General features: G+C 35.1%; 3 protein-coding genes across 4 annotated transcripts; all 3 read right to left on the bottom strand.

Moving 5' to 3' along the window:
• Positions 1–5,478: 5,478 nt before the first annotated feature.
• Positions 5,479–15,476, bottom strand: LOC132266828 (probable disease resistance protein At5g66900). Its single transcript, XM_059767813.1, has 6 exons — positions 14,563–15,476; positions 12,988–13,391; positions 12,101–12,459; positions 8,911–9,116; positions 7,943–8,812; positions 5,479–7,551 (listed from the first exon to the last, which is right to left on the bottom strand). The coding sequence occupies exons 1-5, from the start codon at positions 15,212–15,214 to the stop codon at positions 7,974–7,976; spliced, it is 2,460 nt and encodes an 819-aa protein (XP_059623796.1). The 5' UTR covers positions 15,215–15,476; the 3' UTR covers positions 5,479–7,551; positions 7,943–7,973.
• On the bottom strand, positions 6,145–7,539 carry LOC132316450 (uncharacterized). The gene is made up of 3 exons (XM_059814924.1): positions 7,393–7,539; positions 6,339–6,866; positions 6,145–6,255 (listed from the first exon to the last, which is right to left on the bottom strand). Exons 1-3 carry the CDS (start codon positions 7,537–7,539, stop codon positions 6,145–6,147), a joined length of 786 nt encoding a protein of 261 aa, XP_059670907.1.
• Positions 15,477–17,080: 1,604 nt separating the features above from the next.
• On the bottom strand, positions 17,081–23,131 carry LOC132266827 (probable disease resistance protein At5g66900). 2 transcript variants are annotated; one of them, XM_059767811.1, is made up of 6 exons: positions 22,702–23,131; positions 20,897–21,536; positions 20,270–20,676; positions 19,429–19,784; positions 18,412–18,617; positions 17,081–18,310 (listed from the first exon to the last, which is right to left on the bottom strand). In XM_059767811.1, the coding sequence occupies exons 1-6, from the start codon at positions 22,753–22,755 to the stop codon at positions 17,472–17,474; spliced, it is 2,502 nt and encodes an 833-aa protein (XP_059623794.1). In that variant the 5' UTR covers positions 22,756–23,131; the 3' UTR covers positions 17,081–17,471. The 2 variants fall into 2 exon arrangements, with proteins under 2 accessions (XP_059623794.1, XP_059623795.1); XM_059767812.1 differs by having other exon boundaries at positions 20,897–21,526.
• Positions 23,132–23,402: the final 271 nt, after the last annotated feature.

Here is a 23,402-nt window from a genome sequence, read left to right as displayed (position 1 = left end):
AAATAAATGTCTACTTTCTTTCTTTTCTGAATATGCTAAAAAAAATATTTTGAATTTTACATATAACCATATACATGATAATGGCAAAGTGTAGATTCAAAAACCCTCTATATATATATATATATATATATAACAAAGTTAGAATTCGAATTTTGGTAGTACTTAAATTCAATTAAGTCCGGTTGTGATTTTTCAGCCAGGCGGAAGCCACTGTAAACTTTTTCCAAATTAATTACCAAAGTAACACTTTTCACTGTTGGTGTTTTTCTTGGTTCAAAATATCCCCCGATCCAATTCGATGTAATGACCCAATTAAATTCCACCTACACATTCCCTCAAATGTCCCCAATTCACTCAAATGACAAAGACTCTAAAGTGATCAAAATACCCTCCATGTAAAATTAAGAAAATAATCTCATTGACTTAAATAAATAAATAAATAATAAATAAATAAAAATATTGAAAACTAAATCAAATACTCATGTACAAACCTTCTCTTTCTCCATTAATAAAACTAGATAATAACCATCTTGCAGAAGATAGACTCAAAGCACAGAGAACATATACATCTTAAAATTAGGATAAAGTACCATCACACCCATTAAGATTTGGCAAAAGGATATTTAGAAGAAACTTAGAAGAAACTTACCTGTTTTTTGGGCAAAGAAACCTCCTGAAAGTTCAAAAATGGACAAAGACACCTCTTTATATAAAAAATTAACCAAATTACCCTTTAACCATTTAGGAGACTTTTTAACTTTACAATTTAATAAATTGGACCAATCTACCCTCATGAATAATTTATGCATAAAAAAAATAAAAAAAACTTTAGAATGTTCACTTTTTTTATTTATTTACTTTATAAATGTCCCAACTTCTTAAAATGTAGACGTTTAAAATGATTTTTTTTTTTTTATTCAATACATATATTTCAAATAAGTTATATTTTGTTATTACTTCTTTTCTTTTTCTTTTTTATTTTTAAATTAAGATGTTTAATTCTTTTATCTAAAAAAATTAAACCAATCTCTTTTCCTTAAAAATAAAAAAATATGATATCAGTATAACTTTATGCATCTTAAATTATATATCAAATATTATGCATTTCCCAAGATAAAAGAAAATATGTACCATTACAACTTTATGCATCTTAACTTTATGCATGCCTTTGTGTTTTTTTTTTTTTTCCTTTTGTTTTTTTTTTTTTTTCCTTTTTATGTTGGGAAATGCATAATATTTGATATATAATTTAAGATGTATAAAGTTATATTGCTACCATATTTTTTATTTTTAAGGAAAAGAGATTGGTTTAATTTTTTTAGATGAAAAAATTAAGCATCTTAATTTAAAAATAAAAAAGAAAAGAAAAAAAGTAATAACAAAATATAATTTATTTGAAATATATGTATTGAATCAAAAAATCATTTTAGACTTCTACATTTTTAAGAAGTTGAGACATTTATAAAGTAAATAACGAAAAAAAAAAAAAAAAAGTGACATTTTTTACTTTTTGTTTTTTTTGCTTTTTACTTTTTTTATACATAAATTGCTCATGAGGGTAGATTGGTCCAATTTATTAAATTGTAAAGTTAAAAAAGTCTCTTAAACGGTCAAAGGGTAATTTGGTCAATTTTTCATGTAAAGGGGTGTCTTTGTCCATTTTTAAACTTTAAGAGAGTGACTTTGTCCAAAAAATAGATAAATTTCCTCTGAATGTCCTTTTATCAAACCTGAGGAGGTGTGACTATACTATACCCTTAAAATTAACATATTGAATTGAATTGCATAACCTATTGGTTAAGTGATCTTTCCGGAATAAATTCTTCACAAGAACATAGATTTGGGCCACTGCAATCCTATTTGAAGCCACCTTCGATTGCTTTCCTCGGGTAAATTGACAATCCTCTTGATGCTCAAATTTTACTAAATCACAGGGAAAAAAAAACCCCAATTCACTGTGTTTCTCTCAATCTTCTGTTTTTATTTTATAATGAAGTTAAAGCGTGCAAAGAAATTTTGAGTTTCTCTGATTTTTCCAGGAATTCAAGTCGTCTCAACCAATAAAGCGTGTTTTGGGGTCAAAACTTCCGAGTAAAAGCTTGTTGGGGTATATTGGGAAAAAAATGAAAAATTAATTTCATTAATATATTATTTTGCTATGTAGATGCAAAAGGGTAAGATGGTAAATTAATAAGATAGTATTTTTTTAAAAAATGCAAAAGTGTAAGATGGTAAATTTAATAAGATAGTCTTTTCCCAATTTTTATTCTCTTAAAACAGTATTTTATGAAACATACTAATTTATTGGTTTATCTCTCCCTTCTTGCTTGCGGATGAGCCCTGAATTCAATTTCAACCGAACAAATGTTCGCAGCATTATAAATTGTATTGTTATTCTTTTCAACAATTCTCTTTTGGTGGATTTGTCCTTATGACATATAATATGACCAATACCTAAACAGAGAATAGGGACTTTGTTTCTATGTTTATGGCTACCTAACTTATAAAAATCCCCAAGTCAAATTTTAAAATAAGGATGACAACATATGCTCAACTAAGAGCATCTCCAATGCTAAAACCTATTTTTGCATGTCAAATTTATATTTTGACAAGTGTTACAGTGCCAAAATGCTACATTTTAACAATTATGCTCTAATAGTACATTTCACACAAAATGCTATTTTTTAACACAACCACTATTCTTTTGCAACTACTATTCCCACCATTCATATTTGCATCAATAATATTAATATTAGGCACATTCCAAGTCAAGTTGTAGACATTAGAAGGAAACTAAAATTAAACCTAATTAAAAAAAAGTACAAATCTAAAATATTTGGTAAAAAAAGGACAAAAAAAAAAATAATAATAATAATAATTTTTTTTACCACTATTTGTGAATTGATATTTTATATAATTTTTTTTTTGAAAATTTATATATATAATATATATGTATATTATATATTATATTTATATTTATATATATAGAGATGCGAGTGGGTTGACTGGTGAAAAAAGACACCGTTTTGAGAAATGAAAGATTTGCTAAAAAATTTAACAGTTGCCATATATGAGAAGAAATTTGAGAATCTCAAATTTTGAGAGCTCAAATAAGAGCCCATTGAAGAAGCCTTTTTTTACCCAACTCTCATATTTTGAGTTTGAGAGGCCCAAATGAGAGAACATTGGAGTTGCTCTAATAAGATGTAGACATTAGTGATGGACACTTTTTTTTTTTTTTAACCCCGGAAATTAATTAGTGATGGACCTTTTACGGCACACAAAACTCCCGATAAGTCTGGTTCATCGAGAATTATTACCGTTTCTGCATCAGGTTACAGTAGAGATTAGAATTTGAGTCCAAGACTTCACGAGACAAAAAAATAAAAAGGTCAATATTTTTTTCCTCTAGTCTCCTTATTCGGGTCATAAGTGGATCCCAATGTGACTCTAACCAAAAGAAATTGCGGGAGACAACTTATTGCTTGCATAATTAATCTCATTGTGGCATTTCTTTAACTAATTTTTTTTTTTAAAAAAAAAAAAGAAAAAGAAAAAGAAATGACTAAATGGTACCATAGCATACTTAAATCTTATGGATAGAGTACAAAAAAAACCCCCTCAACTTGTAGCATTTTCTAATTAACCTCCCTTATCTATTTTTTTTACCGGTGAACACCCCTCAACTTGTAACATTTTTTTCAATAAATCCCCTTTATTTAATTTTTTTATCAAATAACCCCCTCAACTTTCTGAAGGTGGTAAAAGAGTTGATATTTGAACCAAAATGCCCTTTTATTTAAATTTTAATTCTCCCGAACTTCAAAATTTCATATCTCACAAACCGTACATTTAAAAATTATAAATAATATATGCACAAAAAACTTATGAAATAAGAATTTCAAAAATATAAAATTTGTAAAATAAACCTTTATAACCAGAAAAAAAAATAAATTATCTAAAAATCAACTCCAACAATCTAAAAAATAATTTATGCTTCAGAAAATGGAAGCAGCCCCACCATGACATCAATGTCGGGTTTGGTTTAAAGAAAAAACAGATGATTGACTTTTTAATCCATAGCTACATCACCACAACCTTAGATATTTTATAAATCATATATTAAATTAAATCATTTATTAAATATATCGTTTTGTATCACCCTGTGGAACCAAATCGTGGCGATGCAAATACGAAATGAAGATGATCTCATGCGCCGGTGCTTGGGCCCACCATCTACATTGCACTTCCACTGAGTTCCACAGTCAATTACATATTTTAAGAGGATTAACATCAATGATTAAAGAAGAAGAGGCTTTTGCCATTATGTGTTTGGATAGTCTATTATTATTCCCAGAGTTACATATATATTTTTCAAGATGTGATTAACAATTGCTGTTCCTTATTTAAATATTACTCCACTAACAAACCTCGATCCTAACTTTGGACATACCATTCATATAAACTTGTCATTCCATTTCAAACTCCATCTGCTTGTGAAATGACATGCTTCTTCATCAGTATCTGGTCCCAATGGCCTATTAACACTCCATGCATGAATGTGAAGTATTCTTGAACACCCAAAATATAGACACGGGGATAATATCAAAGGCTGTAGTTCAGAGATACTTTTTCACCTTTTAAGGTATAACGTCCGGAATTCGAATTCTAACAGAGGCAAGTGGGAGTGTGGGTGGGCCTATTTCTTGCTAAGGTAAATAATATATATATATATATGGCCCATGGAATAACATATCTTGTTTGGCCGGTATGAAAGGGAGCTTGAACTTTTCAACTCTCCTGAGATCTCTCTAAACTAGACATCTGGTGGTCTTGTCAGACATGCACCTAGCATGCATATTAACTTGTCGAAAACATCTATGTATTTTCATGTTGAATGCTCCTATTTTACTATTAAAAAAATAATAATAAAAAAAAATACCCCTTTTATCATAGAAATGAAGGTAGTGTGAATGTGTCTTTGATTTGAAAGTTTGAAAAATACCTCCACTTATAATCATATAACATAGCTCAAAGATTTTCTCAATAGCAAAAGACTGCTTTCACGGATGTAGAAAGTGGGATAATTTGTTAAGGAATTGCATCATCTAATTAGCAGTTAAGTGTATTATTTAGGTAGCAAAATCACTCTAATATATAAGTAAACTCAAACAAAATGAAAAAGCAGTTCATGGGTGAAACATGAAGCATCAGACAAAAGCATGCAAATGTTGGAAATTGATCTATCATATAACTTCAGCTACCTAAAAGATACAAACAACATTACATTGATAAAATTGACCATAACATATCACAAAATGTATACAACTACCACATCCATCCTTACAGGCGAGTGGCCTAGAGGTATCAGGCTCTTATTTCTGAAAGAGAGGTTAGGGGTTCAAGCCTTAGTTAAGGTATGTGTGTGTGTGAGTACCAATTTGGGAAAAATAATAATAATAATAATAAAAAAAAATGAAAAAAAAAAAAACAGAGCCAGCGATGGATGGACCAATGGAGAAGAAGATCACAAAACTGTCTCCCTCTGTGCTGGTCCTATACTAAATCAACATCTCCATAACAACAATAATATCCAAAATGAAACTAAATAACATACTTATTATGCTACATAATGACACTACCTAGGAACATACTAGTACTACTGCAAGAGAGAACAAAAAGGGGACAAGCCCTAATGCATGTTGTGAACTGATACTGCCACAAGGCTTAAGAAATATGCAGCCTTTGTGTAGAGTAGAATATGGTGGTGGAGGGAAGCTGTAAAAATGTGTTGATCTATTTGTGAATAAGAATCAAGGGCTGATAGTTGTTGTGAAGAAACAAGTAACAATGCTCCAAAGAAAATCACAGGTTGTTTTGTCAAAAATCAGCAACCAGTGAGAAGAAAATGAGAAAGGAGAGCTGAGCACTGAGGATCAGAAGGAGAATTGAAATGAAATGAGGCAAAAATCACAGGCTGTTTTTTCTGAAAATTTTGCAACCAGTGGAAAAATCTGAGGACATTGTCTAAAAACTGTTCTCCAAGATATGTGTGTGTGTGAGAGAGAGAGAGGGAGAGAGAGAGTGGGAGTACTACCCTTTGTCATCTGCAAAGCTGAAGCTAAGGTAGCTTCTTGTGGGTGACTATTCATTCCTGTCCTTCCAGAAGAAGGGCTTCATGGTTGATGAAGATGAGGAGGACGGAGCTGAACCAAAATTGGCTTGTTGCTTCTGCGGATCAGAGTCATGAAATTCCTGGTGATTGGCATTGGCAAAAGGATGGTTTGAAGGTAACAGAAGATTATTGGTTGCATCCGAATCATCCCAAACTGGGCTACCTGGACCCAACCTGCTGGAATTGTATTGAACCAAGCCTCTGCCATTTCATCCCAAACCAATTCTGTCGACTCCAAACTACCTTCCCCTGCACCAGAACCTCCTGCAACCACCTCAACTCCATCACTTGCCGTGGCTTCACTCGATCCCAATCTGGTATCATCACCGACACTATCTCCTCGAGTAGGTGGCAGTGATTCTGTATTGGAGGCCTGCAAATCAAGGCCTTCAGGAGCTTGCTGAGGCTGCTTCGAGTTCTGGCTTGGCATTGAACTTTCGTGGGGAGTAGGAGGAGAAGAAGAGGATGAACTAGGTTCTGTTGATACTGCTGATGCTGCAGCTGTGTCTTTGTCTTTATTAAGGAAGAGTTCGGGGAAATTGAGCCTAGCGTTCTCACCTCTCAACTTAAAGGCCTCACGATCATATGCCATGGCTGCGTCCTCGGCAATGTCAAAAGTGCTGAGTGATGTAAAACTGATTGCTGAAGCCTTTATGGCTTGTTTGGACCGCCAGGGGGCCAAATGGGCATACTGACAAATTTTTTGGGCTGATCCCAAAGTGTGCAGTTTTAACCCAGAAAGAGCCCAATTTTATCAGAAACTGGCCCAACACGTAGATATTGGCAGCTTTGCTGCCAAGGTAGGTCGCCTTTTGGCCGAATTTAATCGTTTAGGGCTCGGGAATGGCGATTTCTCATTTTTGAATATTTCAGGATTTTCGTTAGAAGACTAAACGAATTCTATTTGCTTTCTTTTTTGGTATTTAGTAGTTTTTAGTAATTAAGTTTCTTTCATTATTTTTACAAAATATTCACAGAAAGTTTGTTTTTGAGCAGTTTCCTTGCGCTGCTAATGTCCTTACATTTTTAGGATTTCGTTTATGCTGTTAGGGTTTTTATTTACAAATACATGTATTGCAGAGCAGATCATTCATTCAATTATCAATACAAATATCAGATTTCTCTGAAATTATCCTTTGTTTTGTGGATTAAAAACATCTACTTTGTGGATTCAAAGTAAACTATTCCTTGTGAACAAATTTATCGCTTCCGCTTACGTCAGTTGGTATCAGAGCCTTGTCTTTTCCTGGTCTGATGGCAGATGAACGTGCTGATGGCAACCTCGCTGGTGACGAGGATCGACAGAGAGAGACTCTTTTGAGGGGATGATGGACTGCCGCCGGAGATGAGACATAAGCCACCATCTCCGACGGGCTCTGATACCAAATAGAATTTCGTATATCAGCACATATATAAAATGCAAGATCAAGAAGGGCTACATTTCTCTTATCATTGTATTACTTGATTACTTACATTGAATTGATACACAAATATATAGGGGATAAAGGTGTAGACAATGGGAGTAAATCAAGGAGGAAAAAAGGGAAAAAGATGCAGACAAAAGGAATAAAGCAAGGAGGAACTAAGGGAAAAAGGAAACATAAATTAGGGAATGGGGTTGAGTGGCCACCTAAAGGTGCCACTACAATATACATATACATATACATATATATATATATATATATATATATATATAATATATTTCAACCATTAACGACAATAATAACAATAATAAACAAAAAAACAACCGAATAAAAATAAACATACCTCAGGTTAGACACCATTTTCTTATGGTTTCTCAGAAGTGAAGATTGGGAAGCCAGTTCAAATTGATGTCTTCATCAAGCACATTTATCTTCAAATTGGTGACATGAGTCTTAAAAGGTTCCCAGAGATCAGAAGCCTCTTTGTTGCATATTACCTCCTCTAATTTTAAAAGATCCTTTACCGATGGCGGCAACTTATGAAATTCACAACCTCTCATGTCAAGCTTTTCCAAACCACGCAACCCACCGATCCCCATTGGCAACTGACTCATGCTTAAACAATCAGATATATCAAGAACTCTTAATTCATGGAGACTTCCAATTGATTTTGGTAGCTCCAAAAGGTTTGTACAGGCATGAAGCCTCAGTATGTCTAAACTTGTTAGCTTTCCCAATTCTTCAGGAAGTTCTTCCAGATCATGACATTTAGTGATCCTGAGCTTTTTAAGGGAGGCAATACCACAAAGACCCTTAGGCACTTTAACTAGATCAATGCAACAGTCAATATCAATCTCCACAAGATTTGGGAACATGTGGGGGATATCAATGGTACAGTTTGTAAAGGCCTCGCCAATCTCACACATAATTAAGGATATTTTCTGTAAATTCCAGAATTGTAACGTGGATTTACCAAGGGAAGAAACTGAAACATTCTCTAGTCTGATTCTCTTTAGACTGGACAAAGAATCAAGTAGAGGAAAGTTGCTCAGTTTAGCTGGGCAGAAACCATAATTTGTGATGATCAGAACCTTCAATTGGTCCATTTCCTCCATGAATTCAGGTAGGCCGTAGTTCTTTGTCCAGAAATTCAATATTAGAACTTTAACTTCAGGTAGTTGGATATTGCACCAGTTTGAGGAGAATGCTTCATCTGCAATCAAATTCTGCCCAGTGTGAACTAGGGGAAAAAGAAAAAAATACCGAATAGTCTGCAGCAGGTTTCATTTTGAAAATGTGAGATAAGCAAACCTGTAGAGATGGACAAGAGTTGGGCTTGTAAGGGTTTCTGCATTTGTTCAATCAACCACTTGGGAAGGTCATTTCCTCTTATCTCCATAATTAACCTTTTCCTCTGTTCTACAGGCTCTTGGCTACTTAGGTGAATAGCCAGCTCTCTCAGCAGATCATGCTGCATGACAAAATGCTCACTGCCATCAACCTCACTTGCATCTTTCCTGTGAATGGGAGTAAATCAGGTTTACTTATGGTGAAATTCTATTTTTAGGCATACAATTTATAACAAATATCCTAATGCCTTGCCCCATGCTTAGTCAATCAATTGCGGAAAAAAAATGAACAAAGAAATTCAGGGCTAAAAACAAGATCAGGCTAAAACGGCAGCTAGAATATCCCTACAATTCAAAGTTCCCATATATTCCATCCTCTTATTCAGTTTTCTATAGTGACTTACCCTCTGAATGGACGTTCAAACGGAATAATAATAATAATGATAATAATAGTAATGATGGTGATGATAATTAACAATAAAATTGAGCTCTCAAGTAAGAAAATGGTTTTTTGAGTTTGACTGCAGTTGCTACTTCTATTTATCAGTCCGAGAGAAACCCCTTTGTGCAAAGAATACCAAATGCCACATACATATGTTCATCCCTCCAAAATTCCTCGATTAATGGGGACCACAATTGGTAATAGTCATTTATAAAGTGACATAATAACAATAATGGTAAAAACAATAAACAATGAAGTGTTATTTTTTAAGCACCTTTTGCCAATCATCGCTACATAAACACCTGGCATCTCTTTGACTTTCACCCCTATATCCCCTTCCACTTTATTCCCCTTCAAACCATTTTTATCCCTTTTTTTTATGACAAGTCTTATATGGCTTCCTCTCATCTTGCCTCAAGGCCCTCAACTGGTGCTACCTCTATACCTTCTAAACAAAACATTCAATTACTATGCATATTAGGACATGCACATGCATAAACTGACAGGCAACTAAAACTTAATGTATATTGAAGTCAAAACTCTAAAGAAATCAGTTTGTGGAAAAGAATTTTTTTAATTTGTAACGGTCCTAAACTGATACCAATTATAAAAAAAAATTCGGCATGACCTTTACTAAAAAGGGGCCTACAACAACCTGCTTAAATAAAAAAAATGCAATGGCCTTTCTTGACCCTTCAAGACTTATCCAACCTGTCCCAACACACAATACAAAAAATATAATACATTCCCAAACAACGACATCACCAACCTCCTCAAGATGGCCCATCATCATCATCCCATTTAACACAAAATATTTACATAGTCTCGCTTCCCTTCAAAATACCAACAAGAGTTAATAGTTGACAATACATGACCATGGCTTGCAAAATGTGTACTCTTCACTATGGTTTTGAGACTTTACAAAAGTGCAGCAAAATACAAAAGATAGCAAAAAATATTCCTAGTCCTCCTTAAGTTTGTGATGGTTCAGCGTCCAAAATTTCTTTCCCGAGTCCTGAAAAAAAAAATGTTAAATGTAATGGGTTGAGCAAATTGCCCAGTAGGTGCAGCCTAAGACACATCTCTTGAAGCCCCGTGAATCCAAACAATGAATAGGACAATGGGAAGCGGGGTCATGCTAAATCGGGGAAAATGCAATATCAATTCCAAGTTCAAAACAAGCAAATGTCGTGCCATGAATGCAATGCCATGCATGTCACTCCCTTTTTTTTTTTTTTTTAAATCCAAATCCATCACTTTTTAAACTGTTAATATAACCCGCCCTTTGGTGACTCCGCAGCAATACGAGAGAAGGATTGGCTACTCTCCTTAACCCTTGGAACCCCCGCAGCGTCATTTAGGGCCCAACTAGCTCAACCACGCTAGGGCGATCTCCCTAATTCCCTCTATGTTATATTAACACACCGGCCCTTTGGTGACTCCGCGGCAACCGGGTTTTCTCAAAAACCGTTTTATCAAAATTTTCCCCAAAAATCCCTTTTTCATTCTTTTCAAATCACTTTACCCTTTTTCATGCCCCATGCCTTGAAAGCATATACATGTCTTGTCAATATTATGAGAATGGCAAAATTAATATCACACAATTAACATGCTTCCTCAAACAATTTCTAACAATTTAACGAACACAATAAGCATAGAAAATCAACAATAAAGCATACTTTCCATATAAATCAACAAATACACATAATTGCATGCTTCATGTACACAATTAAGTCATTTAAGAGACAATCAATTCAAATTAATCATGCTTAACAACCATTAAGATAGAAAAACTCACAAAGGTGCAAGAAAGTGTGAATTAGAGACCCCTACCTCAACTTAAGCAAAAATCCCCAAATTTGCCTAGATCTCGAAAATCAAAGAGTGTACCAAACTAGAAATTGCTCCAATTAACTTGTAGATCTCACCGTGAGCTTCAATTTGCCGAAAACGGCACTTAAAAATACCAAGAGTTGAGGAAGAAATCAAGAATTGAATCTGGGAACCAAAAGAAAGAAAAAAGAAAAGTCTAGAATGGGAGAGAGAAAGACTTACAGGAGTGAGAGAGGAATGAGACCCAAGTGGTCTCTAATGCTCTTAAATGGCTAAGGCGGGTCCCACCACTTTCTTTTATTTTTTTCCTTTTTCTTTTGTTTTCATTTTACACCACACACACACACACACACACACACACACATATATATACACATTTAATAATTTCACAACCTTATATAACACATAAAATAAAATGCATGGAATGCTAATGGACCCAATTAAAATCCCCGTATGCAACAATTCTGGTAGCGGGTCCCACAAGGGACCGTCAGGCCTGAAAAATGGAAAAAATGTGAAAATAGTTACGCTTGCATTTCATTGAGTCCCTTGCATTTCAAAGAGTCTTGGACTCAATGAAATGCTCTAAACAACTCTCGGACACAAGTACGCAAAACGGTAAAATGGAAAAATGCCCTTGCAACGACAAAATTTCCGGAAAAATGAAAAAATGACGAAAAATGGAAATTATCACATAATTATTATTTAGAAAAGGTCAAAACTCAAAATTTAAATCCAATATGCAGTCCACCCCATCCAGCACCTCGAATAGACTGAACCATCAATTCATTGTGGCCCTTTTTGCAAACTAACACACAAGACATCATCAAACAGACCATGATTGATCATTTTAAAGAAAAATTGGAATCTATAATACCTTGTAAGCACAAGATTAACCAAATTTCGGGTGAACAGATCATGGATGTTGGCAAGAGCAGAGATTTCATCTAGGTCATGTAGTTCCACCCCAATATCGATAAGAGCGGTGGCAGAGATCCTTTGATCTTCAGGAAATGAACCTAGGTCCAGGAAGCATTCCTTGACTTTAATTTTTTCGCCCAAGGCATCGACACTAGTTTGGAGATGAATAAGTAGATCACTGCTAGAATCAAAAATGGATTGCCCTTCTTCAGACCATTGATTTAGTGTACGTCTCCAGATCACCTCAGGTTGTCCACATAGCGATCCACCAACCACTGTAAGGGCCAGTGGGAATCCCCTACAACCTCTCACTATCTGCAATTTAATGTGGCAAATTAAATCAGCTGCAATTTCTTGCAAAGAGAAGTAATGCAGAATGGCAGACAAGTATACAAAATATCTACTTCTTGATCTTCAACTAAATGGAAATAATGCAGACTTGCAGACAAGTAAATAGAAGTTCTACTTCTTGTTCAATTAATTGAATCTGACATGCTTCTAATTTGAAAGGATAATTTTGGTCAAGGTTGCAGTCCCACTTGGCCAGAAGTCAGCGACTGTTTCACCAAGTATTAGAGTATTCTAACTATTAGAATGTATTACTATGGTTTTTTCCATTTAAAAAAAAAAAAAAAAATTCTATTCGGATATACAAACTCCGAAGTAAAAAAATCATCGTATTGAAGGCTGCATATTTTATGTTTTTGGATCCTTACAAAAATGGTGATACAAAAGTAAAACATGCAAGCATAGATTTACTGTGTGTAAAAACACAATTCTATCATATCAAACGAGTATGAAAATATATATTAGCTCTTATCAATAGAAGCGTTTGTAATCTACCTTGTTGACAAGATCTTCTGGTATGTTGGAGCTCTCACCTTGAGGAAATGCTGAATTTCGAAAAACAGCCATGGCATATTCATCATTTAACAGTTCCAATTTACATGTAGAATGAAATCTAGGAAATACAAATCTTGATGTAACCAATATTTTGTATTCTGGTATTGGGATCATGAATTTCTGAATAAGGGATTCTGATCCAGACCATACATCATCCAGGACCAACAACTTAGGACTTGTTCCTAATTGATTCACCAGAAAGTTTCCCAATTTGTTGATTGCATCGTCGTCATTTAGAAACTCAGGCACCTGAAAGTTCTTATGTTGAAACATGTTTTGAACAATGACCTTGAGATTGGGTGACTTCGAAACCGTGATAAAGAAAATATTGTCCTGAAATTTTCCTGTCCAAGCATGGCATTTTCAAATAGGTTAGATGTACAATATGTAACACCATTAAAAATTTAAGAAGTTCATAGATGAAATTCTTTCCAAGCTTTCAAAGGTCTGATAACAACTTTTCTTTTGAAGTGAAAAATTGATAATCAAATAAAAGTGAGGGATCGAGCAAATACATTTTCTTGCAGAAATTAAAGGTTACTTTATTTCTTTAAGAGTAAAACAGACAAATAGAAAACAATTCCAAAATGGAATAGTTTGATAGTTTTCTGAGGTTTGAAAAGAAAAAACAGACATCAAGGAAAAGTCTTCGTAGTTCGTTAGACAATTGTTTTATGTTTCTTGAACACTATTTTAAGAGAAGAAAGCTAAACAAGTCCTATGTAATTGTGCACATAATTCGGTTCGGTCCGGTTCTTGGAAGAATCAACACCAAACTAGTCCCAACAGTCCAAATATATTGGAACCAAACCGAACCATTGGAACCGGTGGAACCAAATCAAACCTAATTGTAGATCATCGACTCAGTTCATATATATCAATATTTACACATACAATCAAAGGATGGTAGTTATATATGTTAACTTCCATCTATTCTAAAAGCTTAAATTGTTAGAGAGGGTGTAACTTTAATATTTAAATCCTTCAACATGCCCCTCACGTATGGACTTCTTTTGGTCCAACAAGTGTTTCAATTTATTTTGTTATCAGGGTGATGGCTGATACCATGTTAACTACCATCTACTTTAAAATCTTAAGCTATTAGAGAGTATGTAACTTTAATATTTATATCCTCCAACAATATATATATATATATATATAACTACTGGTTCAATTTAGTTTGGTCCTTTTGGAATCTTAACAGAGAATAGAACAGTAATCAACAGTTCTTTAGTTTTTAGGACCCTAACCGAACTGTTCCATAGTTCCATCACAGAACTCTATGTAACCACTGAGTTACAACCAATGCTAGTAAACTTGGCAAAAGAAATGATCTTCAGTCATGGCACAAAATTTAAAGGCCTTTTAGATAAATTTAGCCAGTAGTATGGCTCAATTTGACACCAAAAAAAATTATTAGTTCCAAAAGCACATAACAATAACCCAAAAATAAATATATAAATTAAACAGAACAACAAAGGTAAGAAGATGAGATAATAATCCCTATATCAATACCTTCAATTTCAACATCATGGCAGAGCATTTTGGCCAAGGTAGTCTTCCCACATCCTCCGGGAGCCGAAAGCACGACCACCTGTCCACCATCCTTCAGCAACTTCATCTTCAATTCTTGAAGTGGCGCATCTAATCCAATAATAAAATCCGAAACTTTCAGAGCTCCGCACAAACCTACAAACACATTCGAATCACAAACCTGTCGACCTTTCCTCACATCCGACCAGATTCTATCCAATTTCCCATCAATTTCATTCACTTTCACCAGAGCCTTCCTGCTATCTCTTGTCTGCATTGCTTGCACATCCGTCTGAAAGAATTTCACAAGCAAATCTTCAAATTCGAGAAGCTTCTTCGAGTACGAAGGCCTCTTGAAGAATTTCAAACCCTTGGTCTGCGAGCACTTGCGGACCAGCTTCGCGGCCTCTTTCAACCGATCGGTGAACATTTTGGTTTCTTCCGGAGAAATGTCCAACTCTCGGTCCAAATTCTCAATCTCACGCATAATCGGTGCGAGCGAATTGAGTCTTGATTCGAGCCGGTCGAGGTTGGACTTGAAGGTGATGGCTTTGTCTTTGACATCAACAACAGCTTTCAGTAGTTCACCAAATGCTGCTCCCAAAGCAGCCCCTCCGACGAAGGCCAACGCCATCTATATGAAAATCAAGAGGAATCGGAAAAACCCAATTCACTGAAAATCAAGGGGAATCGGAAAAACCCAATTTACTGAAAATCAAGAGGTTTCTGGATCTTCTGGTTGTGTTTTCGATTTTCAACTCTTTAGTGGAGTGTGGGTGTGCAAGTATGTGAGAGAAGGAATGATTTTTCCTGAGAAGAGATGAGAGTAAAAGGAACAACTCCACACATGTTTTGATTCGTGAAATGGGATCGAAACTTTGGACTTTGCTCTCGTTGACCTGAAGTCTTATTTCCACCAATGACCGTTGGTTTAAAAGGGAAGGTTCATAATTAAGAACAATTAAATTAAACAAAGAGTCTAATCATCCGCTAAGTATTCAGACATGCATAGCATCATTTTTATAATAAAAGATGACCCTTGGATTATCTGACGAGGTAATTAAAAGTTACCACAAACTTAATAAAGCCTACATTACCAAAATAATAAAATTTGACCAAACTCCCTGATAATGCAATTTGAGATTGCAAAAAGGAGGTTTGTTGTATGTAAGTCCAAAATTTGGTGGTGGAAGCGCTATTTATAGAAGTTTTGGGCCAATCGTAATTAAGAGTATCCAAAACTACGTAGGTTTGGAAAAAAAAAAAATTCAGATTGTTTTTTGCTGCATCTTGAGATGTTGCAATCTCATTGCAGGCCCATTTGTGGGTTGCAATCCAATATGTCGCACCTTGGGAAGTATCATTTTGCACCCTTCTCGCTTTTTGTGCCCAATCCATGTTTTGCAGATGGTAACCAATATTTTTCACTTTTTTTTTTTCTTTCTTTCTTTCTAATTTTTAGAGATAAAATCAAATTTTGATTGGATTTGGACAATTCTAAAAGTCTTTTTGATGATCCTACAAGTTTCTTTCAAGATCGAATGGTAAATCAGAGGAGATTTAATTTTAAGATTTTTTTATCTAAAATGGCAGGAATTTTACCATGATCATCAATTTAATCATTAACGATAGGAAGATGGAGATTTAAAAAATCAAATTTATTTGCATTGGTTGTAACTCTGTGGTTACATAGAGTTCTGTGCTGGAACAATAGAACAATGTAACTTTTGAAAGTGGTTATTCCAAAATCTCTCAAGTACATACAATGAAGTGCTAGTCCATGTATTTTTAACCAAATAAAACCGACCCCAATCCCTCCTTATGAGTCCTCGTCTTTAAGATGATAGGTCGCCCATTGAACGTGTGCACTCGCTGAAGAACCTTGCCTACTGTTTCTTCTCAATGAACTTCTTTGAAAAAGTGATAATACACTTCTCCTTAAGCTTCCATGCCTTCCATGCTACATGATAAATTAATAATCCAGGTTGATAAAATACGTCTGTGTGGTAGAGTTTTCGAACAAACTCCGCCATGATAGCCGTGTAGAAGAACCATTCCGAGAAGTAGAGAAAGCCCCCGGTGGCTGTGTGAAGGACCCTGCTCCATGCTACACCCCGTCTTCTCCACGTGAAACACCAAAAGCCCTAAAATCGCACTAGAGAGAGACAAACCATGGAGAGGGAAGCCAAACAGATTGATTTGTCTTCGTTTTTATAAAGAAAACCATCGTCATCCAATAAATATCCACTATTTTACACAACACACATGTTTGGTTTGATTTATGGAATTGCTGAATAAAACTAAATAGCAATGAAATGAAATGATTCTAACACGTTATTGCTCAATTTGTTACCAAGAAGAATCCGAATCCCCTCGTGGAGGGAATGATATGCCTTTTTCCCATATCACTAGTATACAGGTAATACAATGCACATATAACACATATATGAAAAAAACTGTTTGTAAAAGCGAAGTAAAATTATTGCATAAACCATATAAATTTCATAAACTATGAAATAACATTGGATACAACATTAATGGCACGAGAGAGGATCTAGGTTCTACAAAGAATATAGAAACCTTAAAATTGACATACATAACCATTTTACCTTGTACATTGAAGATTGTAACGGCAACACCCACAAACACCAAATATTTAATAACATTCACGATAATAATAACAATAAACAAAACAACTGAAAATAAATACATACGTTTAAACATCATTTTTTCTTTTTTCTTTTTTTTTTTTTTTTTTTTTTTATGAATAATGATTTAAGAACCGAATTCGAAAATTTCTTATTTCAATTTTTGTGAGTGCGGATGGAGTCCACTATATGATGTCACCATGAAGTCATGAATTCGATAACTCTCGAATTCGGTCCGATTTCTCAGACGTTTAGATTGGGAAGCCAGTTCAAATTGATGTCTTCATTAAGCACATTTATCTTCAGATTGGTGAGAAAAGTTTTAAAGGGTTCCCAGAGATCAGAAGCTTCTTCGTTGCATATCACATCCTTTAATTGCCAAAGATCCTTTACTGATGGCGGCAACTTATGAAATTCACAGCCTCTCACGTCGAGCTTTTTCAAACCACACAACCCACCGATCCCCATTGGCAATTCACTCATGCTTAAACAGTCAGATATATCAAGAACTCTTAATTCATGGAGGCTTCCGATTGACTCAGGTAGCCCCAAAAGGCTTGTACAGGCATGAAGCCTCAGCATTTCCAAACTTGTTAGCCTTCCAAATCCTTCAGGGAGTGCTTCCAGATCATGACATTTAGTGATGCTGATCTTCTTAAGGCAGGGAAGGTCACAAAGCCCCTCAGGCAATTCAACTAAATCAATGCAACAGTCGATATCAATCTCCAAAAGATTAGGGAACATATGGGGCATATCGATGGTACAGTTTTTAAAGGCGTCGCCAATCTCACACATAATCAAGGATATCTTCTGCAAATTCGTGAATTGTAATGTGGATTTACTAAGGAAAGAAACTGAAATATTCTCTAGCCTGATTCTCTTTAGACTGGACAAAGAACCAAGTAGAAGAGAGTTGCTCAGTTTAGCTGGGCAGAAACCATAATTCGTGATGATCAGAACCTTCAATTGGTCCATTTTCTCCATGAGTTCAGGTAGGCTGTAGTTCTTTGTCCAGAAATTCAATATTAGAACTTTTACTTCAGGTAGTTGGATATTGTACCAGCTTGAGGAGAATGTTTCATCTGCAATCGAATTCCGCACATTGTGAATTGGGGAAAAAAGAAAGAAAAAATTATCAATACTCTGCAGCAGGTTTCGTTTTGAAAATGTGAGATAAGCAAACCTGTAGAGATGGACAAGAGGTGGGCGCGGAAGGGTTGCTGCATTTGTTCAATCGACCAGTTGGGAAGGTCATTTCCTCTTACGTCTATAATTAACCTTTTCCTCTGTTCTACTGGCTCTAGGCTGCTCTGGTGAATAGCCAGCTCTCTCAGCAGATCATGCTGTGTGACAAAATGCTCATTGCCGTCAACCTCAATTGCATCTTTCCTGTGAAAGGAGTAAATCAGGTTTACTTAAGGCGCAATGCAATTTATAGGATACAATAACAACAAATATCCTGATGGGGCATGCTTACTCAATCAATTAGAGAAAAAAATGAACAAACAAATTTAGGCATCAATATGACAATTAATAACAAGGATAACAGCAGCTGGAATATTCCTACAAGTCAAAGTTGCGGCCTTGATTGGACATGAAAAATGAGCTTTGTGGGGCCCAAGTTTATAAGGGCTCTTAGGGTTTTGACTTGGAAAACAAGTGCACTGAAGATCGCAGAAAAGAGAGTCTGAGAGAGAGCTAGGGTTTGAGGGCAGAAACTAGTACTTTCCTGATTTTTGCATAGTGAAATCTGTCGTCGGATCTTCACCATAGATGTAGCCCAAATTTTACGTAAATCTTTGTTCTCTGTGAGTGGCGTGTTTAATTTTCTGTCGTGATTCTCGTTTTGTTCTTGGTTCACTGCGTTTGTCATAACATTATTATCATTATTATTATTATTATTATTCTGTATGAATGTCCTTTCAGAATTCAGAGGGTAAGTTAATATACAGAACTGAATAAGAGGATGAAAAACAACTGAAAAGTCAATGCATATTGGAGTCTAAAGAAAACACTTGTGCACTGTAAAAGAAATGTCAAAAATTCAAATTTTGCATCCTATGCCCAGTCCCACCCCTTCAACACAATGAATAGACTGGACCATCACTTCATTATGGCTCTTTTTGCAAACTAACAGACTAGACATCATCAAAACAAACCATGATTGAACACATTAAAGAAAAATAAGAATCTAGAATACCTTGTAAGAATAAGATTAACCAAATTTCGGGTGGATAGTTCATAGATGTTGGCAAGAGCACGGATCTCATCTAGGTTGTATAGTTCAACCCAAATATCGATAAGAGCAGTGGCAGGGATCCTTTGATCTTCAGGAAATGAACCTTGGTCCAGGAAACACTCCTTGCCATTAGTTTTTTCACCCAAGGCATCCATGCTAGTTTGGAGAGAAATAAGCAGATCACTGTTGGAATCAAAAATGGATTGTCCTTCAGACCATTGCTTCAATGTACATCTCCAGAACACCTCAGGTTGTCCACACAGTGATCCACCAACCACTTTTAGGGCCAGTGGGAATCCTCTACAGCCTCTCACTATCTGCAATTTAATGCGGCAAATTAAATCAGTTGCAGTTTCTTGCAAATGAAAATAATACAGAATTGGTGACAAGTATATACAAACTCCACTTCTTGATCTTCAATTAAATGACACTAATACAGAATCGCAGATAAGTAAACAGAAGCTCTACTTCTTCTTGATCAATTACATGAACATAATATCCATACTTTTAATTTGAAACGGATAATTTTGGTCAAGGTTCCAGTCCATAGTTGGCCAGAAATTATATTAACCACTGTTTTTTCCATTATAATATATTTTCGGAGATACAAACTCTGAAGTTGAAAAAAAAAAACCATGGTATTGAAAGCTGCATATTTTATATTTTTGGGTCATTAAAAAAATTGGTGATACAAAAGTAAAACATGCAAGCATAGATTTACTGTGTGTACAAACACATAATTCTGTCAGACAAGTAAGAAAAAATATATTATATCTTATCCATAGAAGCATTTGTATTCTACCTCGTTGACAAGATCATCTGGCATGTTGGAGCTCCCACCTTGAGGAAATGCTGAATTACGAAAAAGAGTCATGGCATTCTGATCATTCAACAGCTCCAATTTATACGTAGAATCAAATCTAGGAAATACAAATCTTGACGTAACCAATATTTTGTATTCTGGTATTGGGAACATGAATTTCTGAATAAGGGATTCTGATCCAGACCATACATCATCTAGGACCAACAACTTAGGACTTGTTCCTATTTCATTCTGGCTCAGCAAGTTTCCTAATTTGTCAATTGCATCATCATCATTTTGAAACTCAGGCACCTGAAAATTCTTATGTTGAAACATGTTGCGAACAATGGCCTTGAGGTTGGGTGTCTTTGAAACCGTGGCAAAGAAAATATTGTCCCTAGATTTTCCTGTCCAAGCAAGGTATTTTCAATAGGTTAGAAGTGCAAAATGGAAAACCATTAAAAATTTTAAGTTTATATAATGGCTCAATTTGATACATAGGCACATCAATGCATTTCCCAATATGCAAATTATTAGTTTCTAAAGCACACAGCATTTACCAAAGAAAAAAAGCAAAAAAAGCATAACAACAAAGCCAAGAAGATGATATAATAGCTATATCAATACCTTCAATTTCGACATCATGGCAGAGCATTTTTGCCAATGTAGTCTTCCCACATCCTCCAGGAGCCGAAAGCACGACCACCTGCACACCATCCTTTAGCAACTTCATCTTCAATTCTTGAAGAGGCACATCTAGTCCAACAACAATATTGGGAACCCCCGGAGCTCCACACGAACCTACAAACACACTCGGTTCACAAACCTGTCCACCTTTCTTCATACCCGACCACATTCTACCCAATTTCGCATCTATTTCATTCACCTTCACCAGAATCTTCCTGCTCTCCCTTGTCTCCAGAGCTTGCACATTGGTCTGAAAGAATTTCACAAGCAAATCTTCCATTTCGACGAGTTTCTTCGAGTAGGAAGACCTCTTGAAACAATTCAAGCAAACAGTTTCAGAGCATTTGCGGACCAGCTTCGCAGCCTCTTTCAACCTATCGGTGAACATTTTGGCTTCTTCCCCCGGAAAGTCGAGCACTCTGTCCAAGTTCGCAATTTGGCGTGCAATTGGTTGGAGTGAATTGAGTCGTGATTCAAGTTGGTCGAGGTTGGACTTGAAGTTGATGGTTTTGCCTTTGACATCCTGCACAGTTTCCAGTAATTCACCAAATGCTGCTTCCAATGCAGCCCCTTCAATGAACTCCAACGCCATCAAATGTAGTAGAAATATCAGGAAGTGCTCAAATTTTACTAAATCTCAAGTTTATATGCACAGGGAAAAGAAAAAAACCCAATTCACTGAATATCAAGAGTATTTTGGTTCTTCCCAATCTTCCGTCTTCATTTTATATGAAGTTGGCGTGTGAGGAAATATCTCTGAATTTTCCAGGATTTTTAGTTGTATTTTCCATAAAGCGTGTTCAAACCACAACATTGAAAGACGTAGCAAGTATAATAGAAATTGGCGTCACATTTCCATCCTTTTATTAGTAAAAATAAATTCGTTTGCATTAAACTCTAAAGTCTCCCTCAAATTTTAAGAGACCCTTCTTGTTCATTGATCAACCATTTAATAGGAAGAGACTAATGGATTTTCTTTTTTCCCTTTTCAATTAGTAACTAGAAGAGATAGCATTCATGATTCACCGGATAGAAAAATGAAGTAGGCACATTCTAAAGTCTATGTAAAACATAATTGGAGGGCTTAATTACATCAAAATGACAAAATTGTATTTACGTCATCAAAGCTGAAGCATGCTAAGAGAGAGGAATGGTTTCAATAATTTTGATTTTTAAAATGTCCAATCTTAGACTTGTAATTATTTAACTTCATCCAGTTGAAAGAAAGAAAAAAAATGTTTCTTTCATCTCTACACAAACCCAACTCATTCATTCGTAAGGATGTAAAGTCTCAACAAACTATCCATGGTAGGGTCTCTTTTACAAACCCAAAAATGGTAAAAATCTGACTACATTCACATCACCATGTTCTCAGATTATGAAGATTGATAACACTGCTACACGAATCCGCGTAGTTGGAACAAAACCTTACCAAATGTCATGGTTTTGAATAAACTATGGCTGTACAAATCCGCGTTTCAGCGCAAGTACATTTCTAATACGTTATTTGTATGTATTATTAAACTAATGTATCATTAAATTGTAACTATATTTGCTTTTGCTTATTTTCTCATCCCCAACTATATAATTTGTTTAAACTTGACGAGATAATGTGAAATGATCCTTGTAGCAGAAGACCCTAATAAAATATATCTTCCTTCTATTACAAAATACATTCACCTAGTCTAAATGCAATGTTGGTAAAATTCACCAAATTAGACCTAATCTAATCTTCATATCCATACCTTTGAATTTCCACATCTTGATGGAGAATTTTTGACAACGTAGTTTAACCGCATCTATTTCATTCAATTTCACCAGAATCGTCTTCGATTGACCCCTTCAATTCCACGAGCTTGCTTCTTCTTCCGGTAACCTCACAAATTTTTAATCGATTTAGGGTTTCGTGCACGGGACGATTCAACGATTTGTTCAGCTTAATGATCACACCAAAGAATGGTTCTAACGATTTGTTCAGCGTAAACTTGACGGCTATGCTCGTCAAATGATTCAAAACAGCTTTCACCAATTCATTGACTGCTGCTGCTCCCAAAACAGCTCCTCCAAAGAGCTCATCCGCCATCTATGTTATGTATTGTCTTCTTCGCAGAAACCCTAGTCCCTCGAACTCTGGAGAGCCTTTTTGGGGAAGCGGTATTTTGGGGGTAAAAATGAAATATTAATTTCATTTATATTTTATTTTGTTACTTATATGCAAAAGGTTAAGATTATAAATTTATTAAGATTGTTTTTTTTGGGAAAAAATAAAAATAAAAATAAAAATTTTCTAATTTTTGTTCTCTTTGAACAATAATTGATGAAGAGTAATAATAGCGAAAAATAAATTTTTGAATTAAGATCGAATTTGACGTGGCTGGCTATACTTATTACGTGTTAAGTAATTATTTTTTAAAAACTATTTAAGTATATGAGATTGACAAAAACA

This window comes from Cornus florida, unplaced genomic scaffold (genome assembly GCF_030987335.1).
Source record: "Cornus florida cultivar Cherokee Brave unplaced genomic scaffold, ASM3098733v1 CherokeeBrave_3.0.0_Hap2_Chr07, whole genome shotgun sequence".
Taxonomy (NCBI): domain Eukaryota; kingdom Viridiplantae; phylum Streptophyta; class Magnoliopsida; order Cornales; family Cornaceae; genus Cornus; species Cornus florida.
Note: the sequence above shows the minus strand (reverse complement) of the source record. Positions and strands in the feature narration are given on the sequence as shown.